Source organism: Colias philodice, chromosome 8 (genome assembly GCF_061535455.1).
Source record: "Colias philodice isolate Cphi_HAF_F1 chromosome 8, ilColPhil1 Martin Lab GWU primary, whole genome shotgun sequence".
Taxonomy (NCBI): Eukaryota; Metazoa; Arthropoda; class Insecta; order Lepidoptera; family Pieridae; genus Colias; species Colias philodice.
Window position 1 is genome coordinate 2,495,445 of NC_143093.1, and position 26,302 is coordinate 2,521,746.

The window sequence follows — 26,302 nt, forward strand, 5'->3', positions numbered from 1 at the left end:
CGTGAATACGCGCCGGGTGAAGCACAATCTTGTTATTGTATATTCTGAAAGAAAACAACGCTAGCATACGTTTGAGCGTAATGAGCTTTATGTTTTCTCCGTATACATAAATTACATTATCGTACGAAGAGACACATAATAAAAGACCTAATAAAGACGTCATCTCTATCAATTAAGATCAAACAAACTAATTCCGACAGCGAGAACCTAAACGCCACTACAAATCACTTGCGATCTAATATTGTCTCATATAAACCGTTGCACCAAACGTTAGCTCATAAACCATACTGATTACAATTCAGACATAACAGAGGACATGAATATTTTAATCAACATCGTCTGAAACGCGTCTAAGGATCTAAAATATCTCATGGCAAGCAGCCAATCGTGAGCATCGTTGAATAAATAGGCGCCTCAATTACTAGAAGCCGCCGTTTATTTGCCAAACTAAAACAATGCTATCTATTTTAATTGTGTTCTTGATTACTTAGAAAAGATCGTTGCATTTTTTCAATCATCATCAATCTATTAATTGTTTATTGCATTATTGCTTATTAATTACTAGGTTCGTTGAAAATTATAACAGATACATGAAAACAGTTGAAAAAAAACTAATTGAATATATTATAGTGCCGTGATTATGATAATGGGAAATTCTGTTATAAAATAACTATTTACGTGTAACTACGGACACATGATTATATTTTCTGAGAAGCTGATACGGAGGGATATGAGAAGAACAACGGTGATTAAAACGTACCACTAGAAACTAGAGACAAATTAACAAAGATTAGGGTGTCCAAAAATACGCTACGCGCGCGTGTGTGTATGTGTAGAATTGAGATCAGGGAAAAAGGTGTTAAACTAGGGCTCCAAGAGACATTGACAGTGAAGTCGAAAATAGAAAATTTTCACGCGTACTACTCTCTCCGAGCGTTCCGGGAACGAGGCGGATCGTGACGGCATCGACACACACGAAACAGAAATAGAACTTCGTGGGAAAAACTACATGCTCTTACGTTTCCTTCCTTCATGTAAATTCATGATGGCGTTTATTAATCGCTGACTGCATGTATATTTGTTGTAATGCTTTAAGTAACAAGTTGAAATTTGAATTAAATAATCGTTCATCGTGTAATGAATATGTTTTATAAAATTTTAATGTATAATTATTATCTCATTTGTAAAATATATGTAATTGCTCAATTAAAGAAATGGTAATTGGACATGATACTTATTGACTTCATATATTTTTTTAAATTATCACCGACATTACTCAGTACATAATTATATTAATCTCTAGTATTTTGTATTTCGTCGTTAAAGCGTAATAGATAACCTTTGCTTTTTTATTTAAAAATAAACAATATCATTTCCTATTCGTTGAACTAGTTAGAACTATAATGGCAGCGAACTCATAATTCTTCGTGAAAATCGCAGTGCCATTTCAAAAAGTGGGCTGAGTGGATCCTTCACACGAGCCTTTAGAAACGTAGAACTTCTATCCTATTCACTTCAAACTTCAATTCACGTGTATCACATTATGCCTTACTAATTAACGTATGCCGAGTATCATTATCAATTTCATAATCACAGCAACCCCTGTTAAATTGCATCCCACCCCGTGCATCGAGTCGACCGGTTATTAGATTCCAATGCAAAATAAACAGATTAGGATTGTTCGTTTCACATCGCTCCCTTATTTAGATGCATTAGCTGTTCCGGCAAATGTTGTTCTGACACTATCACTTAGGGGTAAAAGATGTTCGATTCTACCTACCCGATATGCACACAAAATTTCATGAGAATCGGTCAAGCCATTTCGGAGGAGTTTAACTACAAACACCACGTCACGAGATTTTATGTTAGAAGATGTAAGATCGAAGTCATCAAAAGTTACAATACATTCTAATCATCTGAAATCCACAGATTACGGATCAGAGTTCGATATTAAAACCCACGTACAGTATAAACCAAGTTATGGTGCGTTGTGACGTCACCGCGTATCACATCCTAGACACGTCACGGCTACGTATGCCCACTTCTTTGAAACGGTCCATTAATTATATCGCTGTAATTACACGCTCATTGTATGGTTTTATACACAACTTACGGAGCTAATATATTAAAAAGAGTGGGTATCTAAATTTTAATTGGCATACGGATTCACAGAAGCGAGAGATAAAATTTTGATTGTGGTTAATTATAATTTCTGATGTAACGTTATTAATTTATTATGAACTAGCGACCCGCCCCGGCTTCGCACGGGTGCAATGCTGATACTAAATACACTACAGAAAAACTGTGAACGTTCGCGTTTTATATAAAAACATAGCGGCCCGGCCGGCCGGTACCGCCGCAAACGCTACGTCCCGCAATTTTTAAATCTGTAATATCTTCGAAAATATTCACTTAAATCATACGGTGTAAAGTGCCATATAGATCTATATTAAATGAACAATGTATTCAAGGTATTTAATTGGTTAAGGATTAATGCTGTATTGGTGAAAATCGCTTCGAAAATTAGCTATTATTTGTCGTAAAAAGTAAATGACAAAAAAATGTTATTGTGGGTTATCCATAAGAGATAGACATATACCATCGCGGACTTTTCTGTAGACCTTTTCAATGTGTATAATACTTAGTACATTATTTTGATAAAACTCGTAGGGTTCAGCCTGCGTTTGCAATATAAGCGGAAACAATCTAATTTTTTACGACATCACATTAGAAACCTCAAAAATAACAGTACTTCTCCACTATTTAATGGATGTTATTATACATATAAACCTTCCTCTTGAATCACTCTATCTATTAAAAAAAACCGCATCAAAATCCGTTGCGTAGTTTCAAAGATTTAAGCGTACAAAGGGACATAGGGACATAGGGACATAGGGACATAGGGACAGGGAAAGCGACTTTGTTTTATACTATGTAGTGATGCAAAGTAACTATCTATATATGTCGGTCACATCAGGGGCTTAGTATATGGGATAGTCTGAATTTTTAAGAACCCAATAAAACACCTCCCTGACCACGTAGTAAATGGCGTGGGCGCAATTTACGATTATTGTTTTTATTTTTAAGACACTAATAATTTTGGATTTTTTTTATAACCTCTATCTTTGACAATTTAAAAATATGAGTATTTATTTAGCATTCCAAATCTACATCAAATTGACTTAGTAAATTAATTAGCATGAAAATGCACTTAAGACGATACACAAAAAAAAATCCACTGCTTGGCGGGCGGAGTCTAATAGCTCGCCATCGCGAACGCGGGTGTGCGCGAAGTCATTCTTGCAAACTCGCCGCGCTGCCGCTGGCCGACTCGGGACAAACATGTATGGAGTCGTCATACAGTTATAATATTGTTATACATTTATTTAATTGTTGATTTATTGGTTTTATTTTCTTGCTTATAAACAAATAATCTTCTTTTTAACAACTAATTAGACATTATTAATAATTATTATTATTTCGTAATGTTTACTTTATTACAAAATAATACAGGTTATAAATAATCTTTAAAATAACAAAAAATATTGTTACTCTGAAAAAATGAAATGGTAGGTACTCAATAACGCGGACTACTGAATTCATTTAGATAGAATTTGATGCTGACGTAGATATTACATCATGCCCAGAAATGAAAGGTACTATTTCTGAAAGAAGTTATAAACCCTAATTCTTCTCAGTCAAAGTCAAGAGTGGAAGATATCACTAATACAGTAAAACTGATGCGAAACTTTGGATGTTAATTTGTATATTTTTTTGTTAGTTGTTACTCACGTCAAGACTACATTACCAATTTTGATAAAATATAGCTAATTGCCTGGATTTACACATAGGATACTTTTTATCCGAACTGAACACTTCTGTGGGAAAAAACAGGATTCACGATATAACCTAATTCCACGCGGGCAAAGCCGCGGTCAGAATAATATTTTTTTAAATAAAAAAATTGTTTTAAAAAAAACACAAAATATATTGACGCATGTATTTATTTTTTGCGCTCTATTATAATTGTAATTATTCATTACAAATAATCAAAATAAAATAGCCAGAACAAAGTTAGGCCCTGGTAGGGTAGGTAGGCAGGTACAGCAATGTGAGATGAACACTGGCTTATTTATACCAATAATAATGTATTATAAACATTAAATTAAGTTTACAACAAAAATACATAATATTAGCTAATGTGAAAACGAATCAACCAATGGCAATCATCACACAACAATGAAATGTGCACACAAATATTCATCCAAATCGGTTCATGTGATTAGGAGGAGTGACTGCAGCGCCATCTTCCGGGCCCAATTGTGTTTCCAGATCACCCAGGAACTCAATTTAATATTTACACAAAATTATTCGAAATGAAAACTCACATTACTATGTAAATATGAATATAAACCTGTTTTATTACTAAGCAATTTCCCGCACAGGTGTAGTAAGTATAAATGAAATAAATATCAACATCAAATTCTTTATACAACATACTTATCTACCACCTTCTAAGAAATGTAATTCTTGAAATTATTTCGTATTTTTTTTAAATATAATACTACTCCAATGAGCTCCTGTTCCATATTATGTCCGCCATACTTCCACTAAGTTCACCATGATTTTTTATTTCTTTGCACTTTGTTGCTTTTTGCTAAAAATGGAATCATGCGATAAAACCAGTAGAGCGTTGATAACATACATTTTTGACTGAATAAAGGTACTTACGAAGGAGTGGGTTCACATTGTGAACAATCAGTGGGTTTATTTTCCTTCTGGATTCCGGATTTCTGAAAAGATTATCTATGCTTTAAATGAAAAAATCTTACACGTTCGTTATGTACTTAAAACAGGGGTACATATCAAACATCGTCTATAATACAATTATCATCAAATTTAAAATAAAACCAACTTACTTCATTAATTTGTTCCAATTGTAAGCATTCTTTTTCCTCCAACCTTTATGTTTCTTCTTCTTATTTTCTTTATTGTCCCCATTTGTCTCATTTTGTCTTATCGTGTTGTCACCCTTTTTTACGATTGTGCGAGCGACACAAGTTCCCCGTGTGACGGCCGTAGCGGGAATGACTCGTGCAGCGATCGGGGTAGGAAGGTACAGGGCGGCTCTCGCTATATTGGCTGGTCGCGCGCTAATTTCAAGTATTTCTTGTTTATTTCAAAACCATCGCATATTTCAAAATTCTAAATCGGTAGACGTATCGGTTGTATATTTTATAGTTAATATCCAAAAAGTCGTAACTTTACGTTTGTTGTTTTGAAGATGCCAGAGATTAAAAAAAAATAACAATGAGAACTTTGTATTTTTTTTCTATCGAGAAAATATTATGGAATCATGTTTCTAAAACGGTAGACGTATTGTGTTACTATTGAACTTTCTTGTTAAGAATTTTCATCACGACAACTTTAATAATATAAAAATTACGAAGGTTTAAAAAGGGCCGTAAATGTTAGAAAAATTAATTCATCACCTTAAAACAATTATCTGAGTAAATCGATTACATACCTACATGAATCATATTCATGTGTCTAGATATTAGGTAACGAGGAACCACGCTTTATGCAAATTGTCCAGAAAAACAATTTTTAATTCAATAGGACAACAATTAAATCCTCTTCTTAATCCATCACAATGTTGTTAAAAGAATAATCTATTATATTGTCAATTATATTTAATGAGCTCACGAACGCAACAATAACACGAACTACACAAGAAGCAAGCTTTCCCTATCTCCTAACTACATTATATTTTATACAAGATATCATTTTTAGTTCCGCCATTATTCTCGTTTAGCTGAATACATCTTTAATGTGCTTGCACTAACGAATGTCTTTCATAAAAGTCCTTTTAAACTTATTCTTGCTCTATATTTTCACTAGCTACATTTTTCATGAACCATGATTAGACGATGCAATTTTGTATATATACAGTTTTGTATTCACATTCCCAGTATCATGGCTTGTAGCGTCAGCTATCATACAAAAATGTTATTTTCGATAATCAAATTAGATCCTAAAAATAACCTTGCCTAGGTCGAAGTATTGTGTGCTATAAAAGAGAAGCAAACACACACACATGCATACCAAATAGTAGAGACACTAATACAAATACATGTACCATGCATGTGAGTGGCACATCAACCAAAGTGACAACACACACACATGCACAGTCAACAGTGCAGTCGATGGTTCCGACTTATGTCTGTATATCACATGCACCATAATACAGGAAACTAGCAGACGTGAGTGTATGCACATAAATAACGACATTTATCTAAATTATCGCGGTTACATAAATTGTTCCATTGTTCTGCGAATTATGCAAGTACAATTAAACATCGCTAGCGTTGGCACGATAATAGTATAAACTTCTTATAAATTCGTTTAAAAAATTCCCTAGGACATATTCCGTTGAATTATCTGTAACAGCTTTTGGTATAGAAATACCTCATACTGTTTACTTGAGAACAAATTGCCGAGGATTCCCTACTGCGAAACAATTTAACAAACAACAAGGCTTAATTTGAAATATCAAGTTGGATTACGACTATCGATTTCCTGGTAAACATATAAATTGGAAAGAAATCGTGCACATATCTAATCGCGTGGCATTTAGCAGTGTGAGATTGTTATTGAGAAATGCAACCATAATTTGTAAGTACCATTTATTATGTGTTAAACAAGGTTAATCCACAATTTCTCAAAACTCAAGTTATCCATATAAAGCTTTACGTATATAGTAAAATCGTAAAAACTTGGAGCATGATTTTCAATCAATATCCAAGCTAAAACATATAGTTTTTAGAATTTTTGTTTTTACTTCAACTTTTGCATGAATATTACTAAACGGTCGGATCAACATATAGATTATAGGTTACGTATAATATCATCAGTCATCACGCTAAAACAAATAGAAGCAGAGCAATGCGGGTAAAACTCCGGGGCACAGCTTGTAAGACATAAATAATTTGGAAAATCCAAAAGTGCACGCCTCATATTTTTTTTTAATAAATATTTATTAATTATTATTTTTGTTTATTTAATAACAATTAAACCACATCGAATCAGACCCTGAAAAATGAAAGGGTTCTATTACTGAGCATACTCAAGCGTAAGAGAAAAAAAAAGACTCGATTAGTAAAGTATTTCGGTCGCTATCGTGTTAACAAGAAAAAGGATCCGCACATACAGACACACGGACGTCCAAGACAGAACTTTTTTAAACTGTTTTTTAACTAGTTTAAATAACAAAAATGACATCAAAAATATCATGAACGTTAAAAATAGTGTTTTTTCTTAATATGTGTGTGTATGTATTATCTTACAAGTGCAATGTATGATACATAAAGACATTTTAAGTTTGAAAAATCAGATGTTTTGCGCGAAGTGACAGTAGTACCCACCTCAACGCTTCGCTTATGAGGCGTGCAATATTTTAAATGGCGCTATCCCGTCTTGTACGTATGAGAAAATAAAACAAACACATTTCTATGAAAGAGTCCCAATTACCACATAAAATGCGTGCGTCACAACTCAAAAGTGGATTTCTGAGTTTCGCTTATCGTACATTTTTCTTTGCAGGACTATTACATAATGCGACACACAGAAGTATTTTAATTTATTCCTATCTAATCTTGCCATAACCGTAATGAGTTCTGTGAAAACATCTTTCTCTGTACAATTCTTGTACTGCCAATTTGTGAAGATACGTCATTTACCCTCTCGGTTTCCGAGTAAAGAATAACTCAGCATATTTTAGTTTCAGTCGTATCTTGGTTATATTAGAATTTCAAATACTCAGTTGAACTATATTTGCCATATTTTACGTATCATGTGGCATATGTTTTTTTTTTCTTAATTGCCATCTTAAATCTTAGAATCAAAGCGGATTCGAGCAAAGGTGCGGGCATCTTCTGTTATTTGGAACAATAACACCCACAAGATTATTGCCGTTTTTATTGATATTCGTATAATTTTACATACTCAATAAAAATATAAAATCATTCGCAATAAATATACCTTGAGCAAATTCTGAGAAACGTAAAGCCGTTCCTACATTTACATAAAATATTATCCAGTTTTGTCCAAATGTTCATTTGATTTTCAGAAACAATTTATTTGAAAAATGTTAAAGATTATAATAATATTAATTTTTTGTAATATTTATCATACAACTCGAATCGATAGCGGACGGAACCTGATATTAACGAGCCATTGCAGTAATTTTAACTTTACGTTTTGCTTATTAAGATCTAAATTACGTTATAAAGATGTAAGGGAGCAATACAGTGATTAAATTTCATGTTCGCAACATTTCGGAGAAAAATTTCATAGAAGCCAATTATAACTAGCTAACACGTTTTTTTGCATCTTAATATTACTAGGAAATGGAATTTTAATTACATACTATATTCACTAGTATAAGGTTAAAGCTGTCACTTACTATGTTAGAAATTTTTTATTATTTATTTGTGATAAAAATATGAATATTTAAATAAAAGTTAAGTAGAATTATGCTTAAGAAAATGTTTTAGAATTATATATGAAACGTAAAATATAACGTGTGTATATGAATTTGAGAATACAAAGCCTTTGAAGAAAAATAGACTATACCTACCACCGAAATTGATCGTATTTTCAATTTTGTAATACAAATAAAGTTAATGAGTCCACACTCCACAGTGTGTAAGTAAATAAGTGTACTGAAAACAACACTGCATCGTGTAAACACTTCTCAATAGGAAATATATTATCTTTTAATGAGAACCGCATTTACATGCAACTCGACCATTTAATTATTCATTGAAGCGATGAAAGCATAAACGCACAATAATGCGAATAAATAGATTTCTATATTTCTTTGAAATACTAATTATAATCCTTCCGTTTATCTATTTTCCATCAAACAATACAAACGTCACATAATATTATGTTGGGAGACATCACGTAAGAGCTAGCGCGCACGAGCAACTTTGTCTCCGCAACTATTTTGTCTCTCCCATCAATTTGTATGGGGAGTTGCGTCGCTACGTGCGCGCACTTTCATACTAGCCCATAGGTGGGAGAGACAAAATAGTTGCGGAGACAAAGTTGCTCGTGCGCGCTGGCTCTAATAATTTACTAGGTACCTATAACCCGGCCAATATAAACATTTCAAGTTACATTAATTACCAACAAGCTGATATGTAGTTAGAAAAATTGATTAAAACATAAAAAAATGAAAATTTGAGAGTTCCCCATCATTCCGTTACGAGCTAAAAAAACTATTCAAGGTCAAAGATATGAGTTTTTCGCTATTTTCTCGTAAACGGTAAGTTTCATCAAAAATTACTTCTGATAAAAATTCTAGATCTCAAAATTCTCTACAAAAAGCAGCAGCTTGATGGTAATTAATGTAATTTCACTCTTCTTGTTTGGCTTAATTTGCCCGGGGTACCTACTACTCGAGCTCCGTAAAGATATTTAACAAAAAATATATATTCATGTTTATACAAAGAATACATTGTAGATTTTTTATATTATATTCCAAGTTATATTGTTATAGAGGGACATATAAAAAAAAAAGATTTTTTTATAAAATGTACTGCTATGCCAACGCATTGATTCTAACCACCAACTAAAAGAATCCTCGTTTATTTTTTACATCGAAGCACTTTTATTACATAAAATTCCGCTCCATTCAAAGCATGCAATTCCAAAAATGAATATAAGTTAGAACTTATAACAAAGGACAATTCCCATTGCCTCGTCAAAGGGATTCGCCAAAAATGAAAATAATTTTCGTTTGTACACACAAAAATAACTCATATGCGCCGTTTTTATCACCGTGAACAAAAACGTGTGTTCCGCGAATTGATTAAAGGCCACCGGGATAAGCTTGAAAAGCTTTATATTTTCATTTATCGCTGCTAGTTTGTTTATTGAAACGAGCAAGTTCGCAGTACCACAACGGGTTCGGTTTCACTGTTTTCCCAACTCCTTTAAAATAACACCGTTCTCAATGGAAACTCCGACCGACTTCTGAGAACTATTGTTTGTATTAATTTAAGAAATGCTCGTTTCAAAAGTTTTAAATTCAAACGTTTTGTTTTGAAAACAATAAAAATATTGCGGTAGCCATTGACGGAAAATTCTCGACAAGTTTGCAACTGAAACACAATGTTAGTACAGAGAAGCTATTAAAATAACACGGTAAAAGCAGAAATTTACATAAGGCTGCGAGGAATTTATATTCAGATTCCAGTTGAAACTGCTGTTATCATAATATTCGAAATACTCAAAATAAACAGTGGATATTTTCATAATTCAGCCAATGTTTGATTTGCCAAAATAAGGCTTGCCACAATCACATCAGCGAATTTGAGGTCCATATCCGTACCTACGTGCGAACATTAATGGAATAATTAACGTCGATAATGCATGCTTTGTCACTCGAAGCCACTCATTAGCATCAAAGTCATGCCAAATTAAAATATCATGCATCCAAATACAAACTCTATTGAAGCTTAACCAGACATGTACATAAGCGGCCCCAAATCTGGCGCGCATTGTTAGAACAGCTTTGCTAATTATTTTCCTGTTATTTAAAACGTGTGTTTATTCTCCTCAAGATATAGCCCATATTATTGGCAATATATCTCTATTAGCTAATATGACCATTTAGTGTTAATAATATGTGATAAGAGGCATTTTGAGAAACGATAAAATTTATTGCGTATTTTTTCGGCATGTGTTGTCAATGTTGATACGTTGTGCGGACCCCACACAGTGGGACAAGGGCGAGAAGATGAGAAATGATACAAAGTCATCGGTTATGCAATACATATTTGTTTTTGAAGTTTGAATTGAATTAAATGGGCAATTGATTTAAATGTCTAGCACAGAATTTGCAATTTGTAAACCTTCTGGTAAAGTCTCTTTTCTAGAATCGGGCGAAAACAATTACATATAATAATTCCGACTTGCTTATTCTATCATAACAAGTAATAAAGATACCTTAAACAAAAATTCCTTACACAGCTAAGAAATAAAACAAAACACCAAACGTTTTAAAATATTACATCAAGAAATCTAGCAATTATATAAAATTCTCTCCTTTTCACGAGCGCCCACTGGGTTCAGAAATAACTTATTATAGCAAATTAAGAGGCGTAAGCGCTCTGAAGCATCTTAACAAGGTAAGCTTCTTACAATAAGCAAATATTGTTACACAGAGTATTACTAAAACCCACCCACTTTATAGCAGGAATCTTGTTGTACCTTTATTTGCAAGTCTTAAAATTTCAGGTTTACTTCGTCTTCAAAGGTTGCAATAGATATTAAAATTATAGAACATTTTATTAATCGTGTTGGCCTTAAAGTTAAATCATAAGAAAATAGTTTTGCAACTGCACATAATTTAAATAAACAAGCTTTAATTCGTAAGGTTTTAAGTACTAATTTATTCTACTTCGCATCAACATTATTTCAATTCACACATCCTAACATTTCGGGTAGGTACAAATTTCAAAGAATTCGCACTCAACATTACCGCAACCAGGCTCCACTAATTTGCGTAATCAAGTACATACTGTCAAACCAGCAGTGTGAGGCTAATGTTCAATTTCCAATCCAATCATGGCACCCCCGATAGCCGATTCAGTTAATACAATCTGTCGATCATCATCATTCGTCGATCCATCATATTTCGACGTCTAATCAATTTCTAATGACTTACATGTAATACTCGTAATCAATATCTCGGATATCTCGTGGGGGAAATGCACTTTTTCATCACGATATTGATAGCTGGGAAATATTTTTTGTTGGTATGTTTATGTTTCGCTTTCGAAGTAATAAAGAGGTATATTTAGACATTTCATTATAATTAATAATTCCTTAATCATTCTTTCATTATAATTAATAATTTAATTCCTTTTAACAACAGGGTGTAACATTCATCTTATAATGAATACGATGAATAGCTCTTTACGGGCATTGTTCGTCACGTAAAACATCTTTGAAAATCCTACTGTTGAAGAATTTTAAATACAGCTCTACAGCAGTTATCACGTTACACTATTATTTGAAAAAAAAATTAGTAGAATCAAAAAAAACACATTACCATGTAACGGAAACTTTTGAAACTTACAATGTTCGTACAGAAGAAATATCGAGCCTGATTTAAATACCGACAATACCTCGACCTTGGGCAGATATTAAAATGCATAATTACAATTGAATGAAACAATGTTATAAAAAATGGAACAATAGAATTGCTCAAAGGACACTTTCAATTGGTCTCAAATTGCTGACCGCGTCATAATTTTACTCAAAATCTATAAACTTGAATATGATTAATACATTGGATGTGTAATTTTACTTATATTGCAAACTATAGCTCCAATCAGCCTCGGAGCTGTATACAACCTTCGTATTTCTCTCGAATTTCAGATGAAAGCAAACACAGTCGAAATTAATACGTAGTGTATAGTTAACAACTCGTGTATCCCTTATTAATACACAAAACAACATTCCCAATCACAGGACTGCAGCAAAACAAATTGGAGCGTCATTGAAAATGACTAAATACCCGATAAGATAAAATTCGCTTCCGCTGTTCACCTCTGAAATGTTTAGAAATAGACATCCACAGGTGCGTATTAGGAATTCGCATTGTACTGTAGAGACAATAGGAAATAAAAAAAACAACGTGTAAGTCACGTCTATTTTATACTATTCCGAAGAATTTCGGGTGTAAACAACCATCACGTTCTGAGCTACATACAAATTAATGCTGAGTTGAAGCAACGTACGTTGGACTAAGCCTAGTGAGTGACCATTGTTCATTGTAAGATGAGCGTTGAGAATTACTTATGGAAAAGTTTTTATTAAACCACTTTTAAGGTTAGAAATTTGGTTAAAATTTTACTTTGCTTTCTAGAAGCAAAATAATGTTTAAGAATACACATATTATATGAACTCTTTACACTGGAAACTAAAAAGGAACTAAGACATAATAATTAATAAACTAATCAATAACTGAGATATCTTTAGTATTATCTTGATCTGTCAGCGGATATAGAGCTTAAGAATTACGACATAGAGCAGTTAAAATATTTTACCTAGTATTCAATCTTATCTTTTTAACATCTCAATTCCTCTTTAATTTATCATCTTTATCTTGAATATAATATTTACCATGTTCTACGTATCTATTTCAGAAAATTCACATTCGAATATTAATTTAAAACTTTCGTTTTATCCTGTACCTAATGTAAAATTTTCATTACTCATATTTTATATTGGTATATGACTAAAGTTGTGACAGTTGAGTTACAGAAATTTCTGGAATTTCCATAATATAGCTTCAAATCTGTAAACTGAATCGATTGCTTGTATAATTCACGTCTACCATCCCTTAAAAGGGAGTTTCAAGAAGCTATCTAAATATAGAATTCATACAGGACAGACAGGTAATCTATACAAATTTTATAAAGAGTTAAGATCCGAATGATTGTTTGTAGCGAACTTTCAAAACGTAATATTTAGCTTTAAAGCACTTTCAAAACGTAATATTTTTCATAGCATTAAATGTTTTTTGATATATTTTAAAAAGCGGAATAAATTAGATCACGAGGCGTGATTTGATCCCGCGTCTATTTGCCATACCGGGACAACATGGCGCTTTGGCCACCCGTGAACAATTTCGCCACTACTTGCTAATTATTTTACTTTATTCCTGCATTATATTTATGCACCCACAGCCGGGACAAGTATCTTCTATCTAGCATACAAAACATAACACAATATTCCGTTGATGACGTCACCAGCACACGCGCCGCGTATCTGCTCCTACAACTTGTCGTAAACACACGATAGCCCACGACGCGACGGGTCGGAGGTGAGAGGCGCTCGCGTTATTACTGATAACGGTTGGAGTTATTGAGCTTTGCATCGTAATTCAATGGAAACGATAAGACCGCACGCAATTAATCAATTTTCTTTAGGCTTAAATTTAACTATTGTTTATGTAAACAGATTAGGTTCGTGCTGTATCATTTTGCTGGTCATAAGTCAGACATTCCGCGTAGATAGTAAATTAAAAAAAATATTCATGTGTCTGTTAAGAAAAAAGATAATTATGAGAGAAAGCCATAAAATTGGTTCTACTCTCCGCGGGTTACTATCTCATTTCATACATTAGTTATTAGTAGAACCCACATTCCATGTAGACACGACTATAAACATAACAAATAGCATCTAGCATCAAAATAATTAATCAACGGCACCGGTTTGTCGTCGCACAAGCGGTGCCAAGTGAAGCCGCGTTATTTATTACGGCTCTTAAGATTCACTTCTGCGAATCACACAAGGATAGCAGCCTTAGCCAACCCGATGGCTTACAATTTCCAACCGAACGACCTTTGCCAAAAAATATCGACCGTAGCTAATGAGCAGTTATCGCAGCTCGCTATGCGTCATCGAACGCAAACAAAATGGTTATTTGTACTTACGTTCTAAGTAAATCGCACTGTTTTCAAAACTACGTCCACTCGAATACTCGGAAAAGTTGTAGTTTGTAAATTTTCCGATTTTATTATTGATAGTGTTATTACGAGAACGGTAAGAATGTTAAATGGCAAGGACATGATGTCGACGCCTGATAAACAAACGATATAGATTGACACGCGTTTACCACGCGATTTACTTACGAATACAGTATATTCTCCAGTGAATCTGATTATAGCACACGTTTAAAAATAATTTCAGCATTCACACCCACACACGCTATCAAAAATAAACTATTACCATAAATATATACCTACACACGTTAATTATTTTCATTCTCGCCCGTAAATAAACAGGTTGGATATACTTAGTGGTGTTAAAAATAATCACAAACATATTCTAGTGAGTTGATAAAAAATTAATTATAATATTCCAAGAACTCCGACAAGCATAGAATATTGTCGATTATGTTTTATGTTCAACAGAAAGGATAATAGATCAAAATAATAGATGCACGATGTAATTGAATCGCTGGGTGGTAGATATACCGACACTGCAACTCATTGTTATTGGATTTTTTTAACGACGGACTTTGTTAAGAATTTCATTGTAAATCTGGTTATTTTCAATTACATACACATGATGGTTATTGCGCTTGTTAGTATGAAATCCGCGAAGGCAGTAAAACACGAGTAAAGGGAACTCGAAACTTCGGAAGCGGGCGCGGCCGCGGCGCACCGAGATCCATTACACCTGAATAAACGGTGCGACGTGCGTCGTTTTAAAACGCTTTTGATGGCTTATTTATGCGACATTTACCCTATTTTATATTCCATCGACGGGCTAAGCAAGGGTCAAGTGACCCATAACTCTAATCCCGCTAGCGCTGTACATTCGATTTACATTTTTCTACGAAACGCCTTTCTAAAACGTCTCCTAACGATGCCACTTACGATTCACGCAATGCAACATCTGTAGAAGCCGGTTTACAAAATATATGAACGTTACGAGAATCCGAATATCTCGGAGAAGCTGAATCTAAATTCATCGCGAGTTCCCAGTTTACGGAAACAACGCTGCGCGCATTGAATTTACTGCTAGTTGGAAAAATGTCGTTACTGTTCGGTGTTCGCTTTACGCGTAAACCTCGTTCATTTACCGGTGTGCCTTTCTTGTATTCACTATTTTTATGTGGCCTCTTTCCCGTGGGGATAATATGACATTTTTAGTACATATACTAATTGACAGAACTGTTACACTTATAACTTTACAAAAAAACTCCAAAAGAAACTATAAACATTACTGTTTAAAGTATAACAAAAAATTATAATATTAGGCTAATTTAACAGCGACGAGATAAAACTGAGTGATGAATGATAATCGACTTTTTTGTAACGATCCATTTGGAACACATGGCAAGGGTTCCCGGGGAACAAAAAAACAGGTAACAAAGTGATAACAGGCAGGAACTAAAAAAAAAATTAATCAGTGCCGTTTACGTAGCATTTGGAAACCAAACTCCTATTTTAGCAGTATCTAGTGTCCAGTACACAACAAATATATGAATTATTAATGAAATTATAGGCCGCCTTTCTAATCCAGAAGTTGTAGTGATAAAGCAATGTTGTTTATAATTATACAGACATGGATTTTACTCCCGGTTGAACCAGAAGAACTGCCTGAGCCTGACCTTTTCGACTTTCCCCTACAGTGCCGCAGTAACAGGAATAAAATCGTATAAATACATAACTAATCTATACTTCTGATAAATAAGTACGATTAATTCCGATTCGTTCTGAGTTTATCTGGTTTATATAAAAAGGGTCTAAAAATTTAACACGTAAAATTGTTTTTGACAAAATAAAATCTGTACTTTGTAAAAGTGGTTTCGCAAATTATTTTGAGAACTGCCGATAACGTGAAACGGACGGCAATCGTGGTCGAGAAGCTAGTTTTATATTTATGTATTTGTTAAAAGAAAAGTCCAAACACACATTTTGTAATAATTTTGTTAATACAAACAGGAAGTGACATATATATTTTGCGACTTACCTCGTCTTTACTGGTGTTACGATGTCCATCGGTGGAGGCGGTGGCGGCGGCGGAGGCGGGGCCGGCATCGAAGCGATCGGTATCGTTGCCACCGGTATCGCCGGTACCGGTGCCATCGGTGGCGGTACCGGCAACGAATCCGGTATATCCTCGACTGGGACTGTACCCACTGTGACTGCACTGTCATCTGGCTTCACATCAGGCAGTTGAGATATATCCGGCAATTCTGGTAACGTCACAGTGGGTACAACTGGTGACGTCACGGCTGATGGAGCTATCGTGCCGTCTTCTGTTATGGAGTATTGTATGTCACCAGCAATACCCGGTAGATGGGGTAAGTCGAGGGGCATGTCTAGTTCTGGTACCTGATGAGCAAAAACCTTTATGTTTACAGGAACTTAGAATTTACAGCTAAAGTATTATACTCTGAATTGACAAATAAAGGAACCATTAATCATCAATGTCTAGCAGAATGAATTTATTACCTATAAACTACTTTGCCATATTAGGAATGCTATATGCATCTAACGAAATCATACTTCATTAAAATCAGAAGTAGCGGAAATAAACAGGCAAACAGGATGCGATTTAGCTTTCTATATCAAAAGGACATCAATTCAAGTTTCTCTGAAGCTAACAATCCGGCATTATACAAGCGATCCATCTCGTATAATGCAATTTAAATTGGTAAAGCGGTTGTCGTTTACAATCAAGTGACCCGCATACATAATAAAATTCGTACGCAAAACGTTGGCAGATGCATATCTTTCTGCCCACATAGGTAAGAACCCGAAACATTATGTCCAAATAAAGAAAATAACGGATTTACAATGCCGATAAAGCACAGGTTCCTACGAATTACAATATGACGTTTTTATTGCAAGGGATTAAGGTGATGAATTAATTTTTCTAACATTTACGGCCCTTTTCAAACCTTCGTAATTTTTATATTATTAAAGTTGTCGTGATGAAAATTCTTGACAAGAAAGTTCAATAGTAACACAATACGTCTACCGTTTTAGAAACATGATTCCATGATATTTTCTCGATAGAAAAAAAATACAAAGTTCTCATTGTTATTTTTTTATAATCTCTGGCATCTTCAAAATAACAAACGTAAAGTTACGACTTTTTGGATATTAACTATAAAATATACAACCTATACGTCTACCGATTTAGAATTTTGAAATACGCGATGGTTTTGAAATAAACAAGAAATACTTGAAATTAGCGCGCGACCAGCCAATATAGCGAGAGCCGCCCTGTACCTTCCTACCCCGATCGCTGCAAGAGTCATTCCCGCTACGGCCGTCACACGGGGAACTTGTGTCGCTCGCGCAATCGTAAAAAAGGGTGACAACACGATAAGACAAAATGAGACAAATGGGGACAATAAAGAAAATAAGAAGAAGAAACATAAAGGTTGGAGAAAAAAGAATGCTTACAATTGGAACAAATTAATGAAGAAGTTGGTTTTATTTTAAATTTGATGATAATTGTATTATAGACGATGTTTGATATGTACCCCTGTTTTAAGTACATAACGAATGTGTAAGATTTTTTTCATTTATAGCATAGATAATCTTTTCAGAAATCCGGAATCCAGAAGGAAAATAAACCCACTGATTGTTCACAATGTGAACCCACTCCTTCGTAAGTACCTTTATTCAGTCAAAAATGTATGTTATCAACGTTCTACTGGTTTTATCGCATGATTCCATTTTTAGCAAAAAGCAACAAAGTGCAAAGAAATAAAAAATCATGGTGAACTTAGTGGAAGTATGGCGGACGTGATATGGAACAGGAGCTCATTGGAGTAGTATTATATTTAAAAAAAATACGAAAAAATTTCAAGAATTACATTTCTTAGTAGGTGGTAGATAAGTATGTTGTATAAAGAATTTGATGTTGATATTTATTTAATTTATACTTACTACACCTGTGCGGGAAATTGCTTAGTACTAAAACAGGTTTATATTCATATTTACATAGTAATGTGAGTTTTAATTTCGAAAAATTTTGTGTAAGTATATTAAATTGAGTTCCTGGGTGATCTGGAAACACAATTGGGCCCGGAAGATGGCGCTGCAGTCACTCCTCCTAATCACATGAACCGATTTGGATGAATATTTGTGTGCACATTTCATTGTTGTGGGATGATTGGTTGATTCGTTTTCACATTAGCTAATATTATGTATTTTTGTTGTAAACTTAATTTAATGTTTATAATACATTATTATTGGTATAAATAAGCCAGTGTTCGTCTCACATTGCTGTACCTACCAGGGCCTAACTTTGTTCTGGCTATTTTATTTTGATTATTTGTAATGAATAATTACAATTATAATAGAGTGCAAAAAATAAATACATGCGTCAATATATTTTGTGTTTTTTTTAAAACAATTTTTCTATTTAAAAAATATCATTCCGACCGCAGCTTTGCCCGCTTGGAATTAGGTTATATCGTGAATCCTGTTTTATCCCACAGAAGTGTTCAGTTCGGATAAAAAGTATCCTATGTGTAAATCCAGGCAATTAGCTATATTTTATCAAAATTGGTAATGTAGTCTTGACGTGATTAAGTAACAACTAACAAAAAAATATACAAATTAACATCCAAAGTTTCGCATCAGTTTTACTGTATTAGTGATATCTTCCACTCTTGACTTTGACTGAGAAGAATTAGGGTTTATAACTTCTTTCAGAAATAGTACCTTTCATTTCTGGGCATGATGTAATATCTACGTCAGCATCAAATTCTATCTAAATCAATTCAGTAGTCCGCGTTATTGATTACCATTTCATTTTTTCAGAGTAACAATATTTTTTGTTATTTTAAAGATTATTTATAACCTGTATTATTTTGTAATAAAGTAAACATTACGAAATAATAATAATTATTAATAATGTCTAAGTAGTTGTTGGAAAGAAGATTATTTGTTTATAAGCAAGAAAATAAAACCAATAAATCAACAATTGAATACATGTATAACAATATTATAACTGTATGACGACTCCATACATGTTTGTCCCGAGTCGGCCAGCGGCAGCGCGGCGAGTTTGCAAGAATGACTTCGCGCACACCCGCGTTCGCGATAGCGAGCTATTAGACTCCGCCCGCCAAGCAGTGGATTTTTTTTTTGTGTATCGTCTTAAGGTTCATTTATGTTTAACGAGTATTTAAACATATTTTCCCTTACACTTTATCGACCAACTAATAAGGAGCTATAGTGTTTCGTAGAAAGAAATCCCATTCGTACTATTATTCTCGAACAGTAAGAGGCTATAAGTGGTGGCTTGATCTAAATACATAATCTAATAGTAATATAATATCTTTGAAACATAAACTCCCTATATATCTATTTCTGGAATGGAACTGTTAACCTGGACCGCTCTTATAGTACCGTTAATCGAAGTAATAAGGCAAAACACGCGATTTTTAAGACGCTTTTTTTATATCCATCGCGAACAAAACATAATATTATATGTAAACATAATATTATACCTATCTATCTATAGTTGCGGTAATTATGCGTTTATTTAATTATCATCGATTCGTGAAGAGGAAATACCCTCATACGAAATTATAAGAAACATCGACTTTGATTATGAATTCATTTTATCCTTCTCCGGTGAAAGATATGTATTAGAATTTTAATCAATGAATATCGTAGGCATCTACATCTAAACTGACTTGAATGAAATAATATATTCTAAGCAATTTGTATACAACAAGACGACACAAAAGGATTTATACATGTACAGGTGACCTTACTATAGAATTGAACGTTATAGAAACAGATTTTTTTTTTCTTTTTGTAAGATATAAATTATAAACGATGTTAATTAAGTTTGAATATTCATTAACGAAATTTGTAAAAAATATTATGTAATTTTTAAAAGTATATCAATTAGATAATAATCACCACATTATCGTAAACATGAATTAGTGATAGTTATTTTATTTATGATTTTAATTACATATATAATTTAACCGTTAACGACCGAAACATTAGATAAATATTAATATTTGCAATACTATTTCGCAAATTCAAAAACAATAACAATTTTGGCATAACTACGTACTACGTAAAAGTTGTTCGTATATATGTAATTTAAACTTCTTTATTTGAATTTAATCGTCATACCTAAATTCAGGCAGTTTTATAAACACATTCCAGACATCTCATTCATCCAAACAATATTATTGTCATGAAAACAAATAAAACTTACCACTCCCATGCCGGGTGCGTACATGTATTCATCGATTTCTCGCTTTAGCACATTTCTTTTCATGATAGAAGGCGGTGCTTCGTCCAACAGCGACTTCTGAACGTCAGTGTGTACCCTGGGCACGTAGGCTTGCTGCTTGCTGGGCAGCCCCACATACGGACTCTCCTCTGTATTGAAGATCAAAAGGTCTCCTACAGACGACACTTTGTCAATAACAGTTTTAATGTCGAAATCCTGTTTGGGCTTCGGATTTTTCGGTTCCGCAACTTTGACGTGGAAGAAGTGGAGCTTTTCCTAAAGAATAAGAATTGTTGTTACTAAATGAACTTGAAATAGAAATAATGAATCGAGCAACTTTCTAGGAGTTTACCTGTATTCCTTTTTCACTGGACGGCCTCTGCGATTTGCCGCTAAGAGTAACCTTTTTAGGCTCATAATGATAGGTGTTTGTGTCAAATATGGAATGATAATGGTCGTGTACAATAGACGAAGGATATTTAGCACTAGAGAACACCTTAATCGCCTTTTGCATTCCTGTTAATTTCTCGACTTTAGCTCTAGAAACGTCGATTTGCTCTCTGAGCTTTGTGGTCTTATCCATGTTTTGTTTGATCCTGCTCGATATACGTGAAAATACATCGTCGACTATTCCGTTGAGATTGTCTAACGTATCAGCGATTTGAAGAATTGTTTCCTCCACACTGAGATCGTTTGGTATCACATTAATTTTATAGATACCTTCCATTTCTATATTGAGTATGCAAATGATTTCTGAAACAATATATTTTCCAAATAAATATAATTGTTCAGTTTTACTTCAATGCCGTTCAACGAAAAGGCAAGCTTCTCTAATGTAGATAATGATAAATCTTACCTATAGATTCTATTTAATGACCTAAAATAAATTAATAAGGCACAAGAATTATCACTATACAACACATATATTTTCTTGTGTTAAATAATGTCCACTTTGTAAAGCTACATAAATGTATTTACAAATCACTACAAAATTTACATTTATCAGTACATTGTCACTTATGTCGACATAAATAATTTAATTCTTAGGGACGCTTCTCGAAGGTGAGTCCGCGAGTAACGAATGCAAGTTATCGTTCGCTGGATCCGTGCTCCATGAGAACCGGCAGTACGCGTCAGGGGACATCGTCGGATCGAGGATCGCAGACTCTTCAGATAGTTGTCCAGCAGACAGCATATTATTGAGATGCTTATTTATCACAACGTCGCCGGGGCTGACGTAACCATTGGAGGCAGGTGGTTTTAATGGCACAGTGTTTCGCACACTTGTTTTAAGACTAGGCAATGAATCCAATGATTGCAATTGTATATAGCTATTGTCTGCACTAGGTTTAACTGGCGGCGGCAAGGAAGGCAAGGTTGGCAAGCTTTCGGGACCCATAACTTTGGGTGCCGTCGGCGCTAGCTTCGGGAAGCCCATCATTGATTTGACTTGAGCTTCTTCGGGAAGAACATATCCCGACGATGGAGCAGGATTTAAGCCTTTTATTGGCGCTGCAGGCATCGTGAATAGCGGCGAAGGCAATCCGGCCATAACATAACTTGATGTAGTAGGTTGTGAATTTGGTATTTGAGGGGTGTTCTTATTAGCTGGGGCAGATTGTACATAGCCAGTAGCCGGATTTACTACTGGCTGTACATAGCCACTGGTAGGATTCTTTTTGAAATTCTTATCACTAAAGTATGGTGAGCTTTCACGAGAACTCTCTGTGTCCTCATTAGACGAGTCTTCTTCTTGCACTATTGTGCTGTCATCTCCTTTATCAGTTTCTGCTTCTAGATGAAGTGATGAGTTTGATCCATCATCTGATGTAGATACTTGTCTATCCACTGGACCGGCTGATGAATCTGACAGTGCTGTACTATCAGTATGATCACTTGCAGCACAGTTGTCATCTTTTTGTTTTATATCAGTTGATGATACAGTGCTTTTGCTGTTGGGTAATAACAACATTTCATCTGAGGATGGCTTTTCATCTTTATTAGATGGATTCCAATCTGGATAGGTAAATTTAGTTCTATCTTTCTCTGGTTCTCCTAACCCATAAGGTAGAACTGGCTTAATGTCTTCCATCTTCCTGTATTTTCTATACAATTTTATGGCCCCATATACAAAACCTCCAACAGCAAATAAGCCCATTAATATCAATATCATAGCAAGACCATCCCTGCTTCTACAAGCTACCAGGCTAGGTTCACTCCAGGGACCGGCATATATTTCAATATTACTGGAATTTCTTTCTGTTATATTAACATTTCCCATCACTCCATGATACAAATCTTCATCATAATTCAAAGCTCTTACTTGGTAAGTCTCTGATGAAAGAACTCCATCGCAGTGTGTAAGCGAATAAGACAAATTAGTTGTGTTTATGAATTCAGGTTCCTTATCATCTCTTATTCTCATTATTTGATACAAATCCACGGTACCACCTGGAATATCTGGCGGGTCCCATTTCAGTACATCTGGATTATTTGTAACGGTTGGAGCTCTTAGTCTACTTGGAGCACCAATTCTTGTTCTTACAAATATTCCATTCTTAGGACTTGGCTTGGAACATAACCCAATGGCAATATTGCATGCTTGGACTGACAAAGAATAGTTGTTAAAGCCTTGTAGCCCTAACAAAGTCACTTTTCTACTAGAAGTGTCAGTACCAGGGACACTATCAACATAGATTTCTTTATCATAATTGTAAATAACATATTTTCCTATATTACCATTCCGTTGCAACGGTGGATCCCATGAAATTACCAACGAATCATTCCTTACATTGGATATTACTACATTTGTAGGGCTAGTTGGTCTATCTTCTGAAGTAGTTAAAACTGCCGTGGCATTGCGAACAGTTTTCTGTCCATAAATTGTATCTATAGCAATTGTAAATTGATAAGTTCTGAACGGTAATAAATTTTCTATAGTAACATAAGTCTGTTTTGGATCTGGAATATACAAATCTTTGCTTGCAACAGATTTATCACACAAAGTACTAGTTTTTATAATAGGACAGTAACTTATATTAAATCCAGTAATGATCCCATCTTGCAGGATGCATTCCATTTGCCATCTTAAGGTAACAAAAGATTTTCCAGGTGCATCATAGTTTAGGTTGAGATTAAAGCGATACATAACAAAACCTTCCTTTGATATGTCACATTTTGCCCAAACCATTCCACTAGTTCTAGACCCATTGTTAGCAGATATAGCAAATTGATACCTATGTTCTCTTGGTAAGTCTATCACATGATGATTCTTGTGCGGCTCAAGCACAGCAAAGTCCATCTGACCAGCACAAATATTTGTACTATTATGCTGACACCAGAATAAAGTGTAATTATCAATATTTTTTATCCCAATCCACGATAGTTCATATGTTCCATTTTCATAGGCTAGCTTTGTAAATGAAGTTAGACCGAGTGAATGAATATCCCTTTCAGGTGGAATATACAAATGACTACTGTTCACTGAAGATCCATTTATATTGAAAGACCAAATATCCACATCCAATGAACTAAGAGAAGCGTTCAACATCACATAACTTAAACTTTTACTCTTATCTGGGAATAATGTCTGTGTTTTGTTATCTTGTGACACAAGAACTTTGTAAGTGAAATTAGCACCTGCCTCTTCATAGTATTCTAACTGCTTCCAGTATATATACAATATCCTTCTGTCAACATAAAGGGATCTATCAAAGGCACCTGCTGCTGTATCAGGAGGCCTCTGCGGTCTTTCACTAGCTGTATAGAATACAACATAACTAAAATCTGACCAGAAATCTGGAGAATCTGGAGCCATGACTGACTTGATATATATTCTGACCTCATACTGCATATGTGCATATTCAAGATTTGTTAAATTAAACTTGTATGTTTTATTCTTTATAGGAAGCATTGAAGTATCAACTTCATGAAAAGAAGTTTTATTATCTATTTTTGCAATCTGATACTGTATTTTATGCTGCACTCCACAAGGTACAAAATCATACATATTATTTGATATACTCCATTTGAGAACAACTTTATGGGTTCCTATTTTAATGGTTTTCAATTCTGATGGAGGCTGAGGCTTAACTATGGCATAGTGATTTATTGTAAAGTTTTGACTATTACAGCCAAAAACATTGCATGCAGTTAAGTTGAAGAATTGTACCTCTTCTTGTTGTCTATATCTAGGCTTACTTGTTGTATTCCATACACAGTACCTAGTCCTTGAGTTTTCTACCTTCTCTGCCACACATGGTTTCACAAAGTTACCATTAGCTGCAAATGTCAAATTATAAGTAGTGATACTTAAGGATTCTGGGCTTGTCCATGAGCAATTTAGAATCTCTAGATTTTTTGAAATACATTTAAAGTCTAAAATATCTTCAGGTGGTGAGTCAACAAGTACTCTGCTTACACATTTTTTGTTTGTCTTTGTATTTGCACAAAAGTATGGATAAACATTCTTTTCTAGTTTTTCAATATACAATCTCCGTGACGTGGAGTTGATCACTTCTGATTCCACTGGTTTTCCAGAAAGCGTAAACACGATATCACTCGAAGAGTAATTTTCAGCAACACAAATTAATTCTAAGGGTTGTCCATAAGGTAGTGGAAAATCTCCTTCTGGGTATATTCGAACTGTTAAATCCACAGTCAAGCATTTTGAAAATATACACGGGAAGCTTATTAAACACTGCAATACTAAAATCCAAATCCATGTTCGTAACTGCGGAACTCTTCCAGTTCTTGAAATACACTTTGTTGTTATACGCGAATCTATACAGTCTGCCATAACTGATACAATCGTCCTAAATATCTTCCATTTGCCACATAACGAACTAGTACACTAGCCGTTGTTTTAACAAAATTACGAGAAACGATAAACACATTCCTTATTTTTTATCTCACGAGCTCAATGGCGCACTGCACTTGAAATGTAGACACAAGACCGACTGACTATGCTCAGTCACGGAACCGTACTTTTATTTATCTATCATCACTGTTCATTTCGCGAAATCAAAACTACAAAATCTACACATCGCAATAGCATGTTAAGACCCGGATCCCTGAAGAATACATGAAAAACTGAAAATTTCGTAGACTAACAATTACTTACATAAAATTAAAAGAAAAACTTTGAAATGTTTCCAAGTAAACGCCAACTTCACTGCGATGTCGACAAGTCGATATTGAAATGTTGCCTATATTCAAAATATTTTTTATTAACAAAACAGTAATAACTCTATTAATAATTTTGAAATAAAATTCGTGCGTGGTTTTTTTATTAACCATACAATAATACAATAATATATTTCAATATAACTGTAAATATATTTCAATATAACTTTATACTGTGCTTCGCACCATCGCATTGGTAACACCAAAAAAACGTTCAACACTCGGCTATCAACACAGTTATTAGTTATCAATTATTTATTATCTGAACATTACCTGTATAAACGGCACACGCTGATATTTTTTT

General features: G+C 34.1%; 2 protein-coding genes and 1 long non-coding RNA gene across 4 annotated transcripts in view; all 3 read right to left on the reverse strand.

Moving 5' to 3' along the window:
- The window catches only part of wash (WASH complex subunit washout), a 38,443-nt gene extending 12,404 nt beyond the window's left edge, over positions 1-26,039 (reverse strand). The window contains exons 1-4 of one of the 2 annotated variants that reach the window (XM_089697973.1): positions 25,937-26,039; positions 21,167-21,567; positions 20,797-21,090; positions 16,564-16,928 (exon numbers count right to left, since the gene is read on the reverse strand). In XM_089697973.1, coding sequence (XP_089554099.1) covers positions 16,564-16,928; positions 20,797-21,090; positions 21,167-21,541 — 1,034 coding nt within the window. In that variant the 5' untranslated portion in view covers positions 21,542-21,567; positions 25,937-26,039. Of the gene's footprint in view, positions 1-16,563; positions 16,929-20,796; positions 21,091-21,166; positions 21,568-21,670; positions 21,811-25,936 lie in introns of those variants that run through there. The other variant, XM_089697974.1, reaches the window with a different exon arrangement.
- LOC149486355 (uncharacterized) lies at positions 4,380-5,241 on the reverse strand. The gene is made up of 3 exons (XR_016315945.1): positions 4,920-5,241; positions 4,732-4,793; positions 4,380-4,657 (listed from the first exon to the last, which is right to left on the reverse strand). It is a non-coding gene; the product is annotated as an uncharacterized LOC149486355 (long non-coding RNA).
- LOC149486356 (cytokine receptor-like) lies at positions 21,851-25,929 on the reverse strand. The gene has a single exon (XM_089697972.1). It carries the CDS (start codon positions 25,610-25,612, stop codon positions 21,851-21,853), a length of 3,762 nt encoding a protein of 1,253 aa, XP_089554098.1. The 5' UTR covers positions 25,613-25,929.
- Positions 26,040-26,302: the final 263 nt, after the last annotated feature.

Coding starts and splice junctions, on each gene's coding strand:
- LOC149486356 (XM_089697972.1), bottom strand. CDS start 25,612: ATGGCAGACTGTATAGATTCGCGTATAACAACAAAGTGTATTTCAAGA.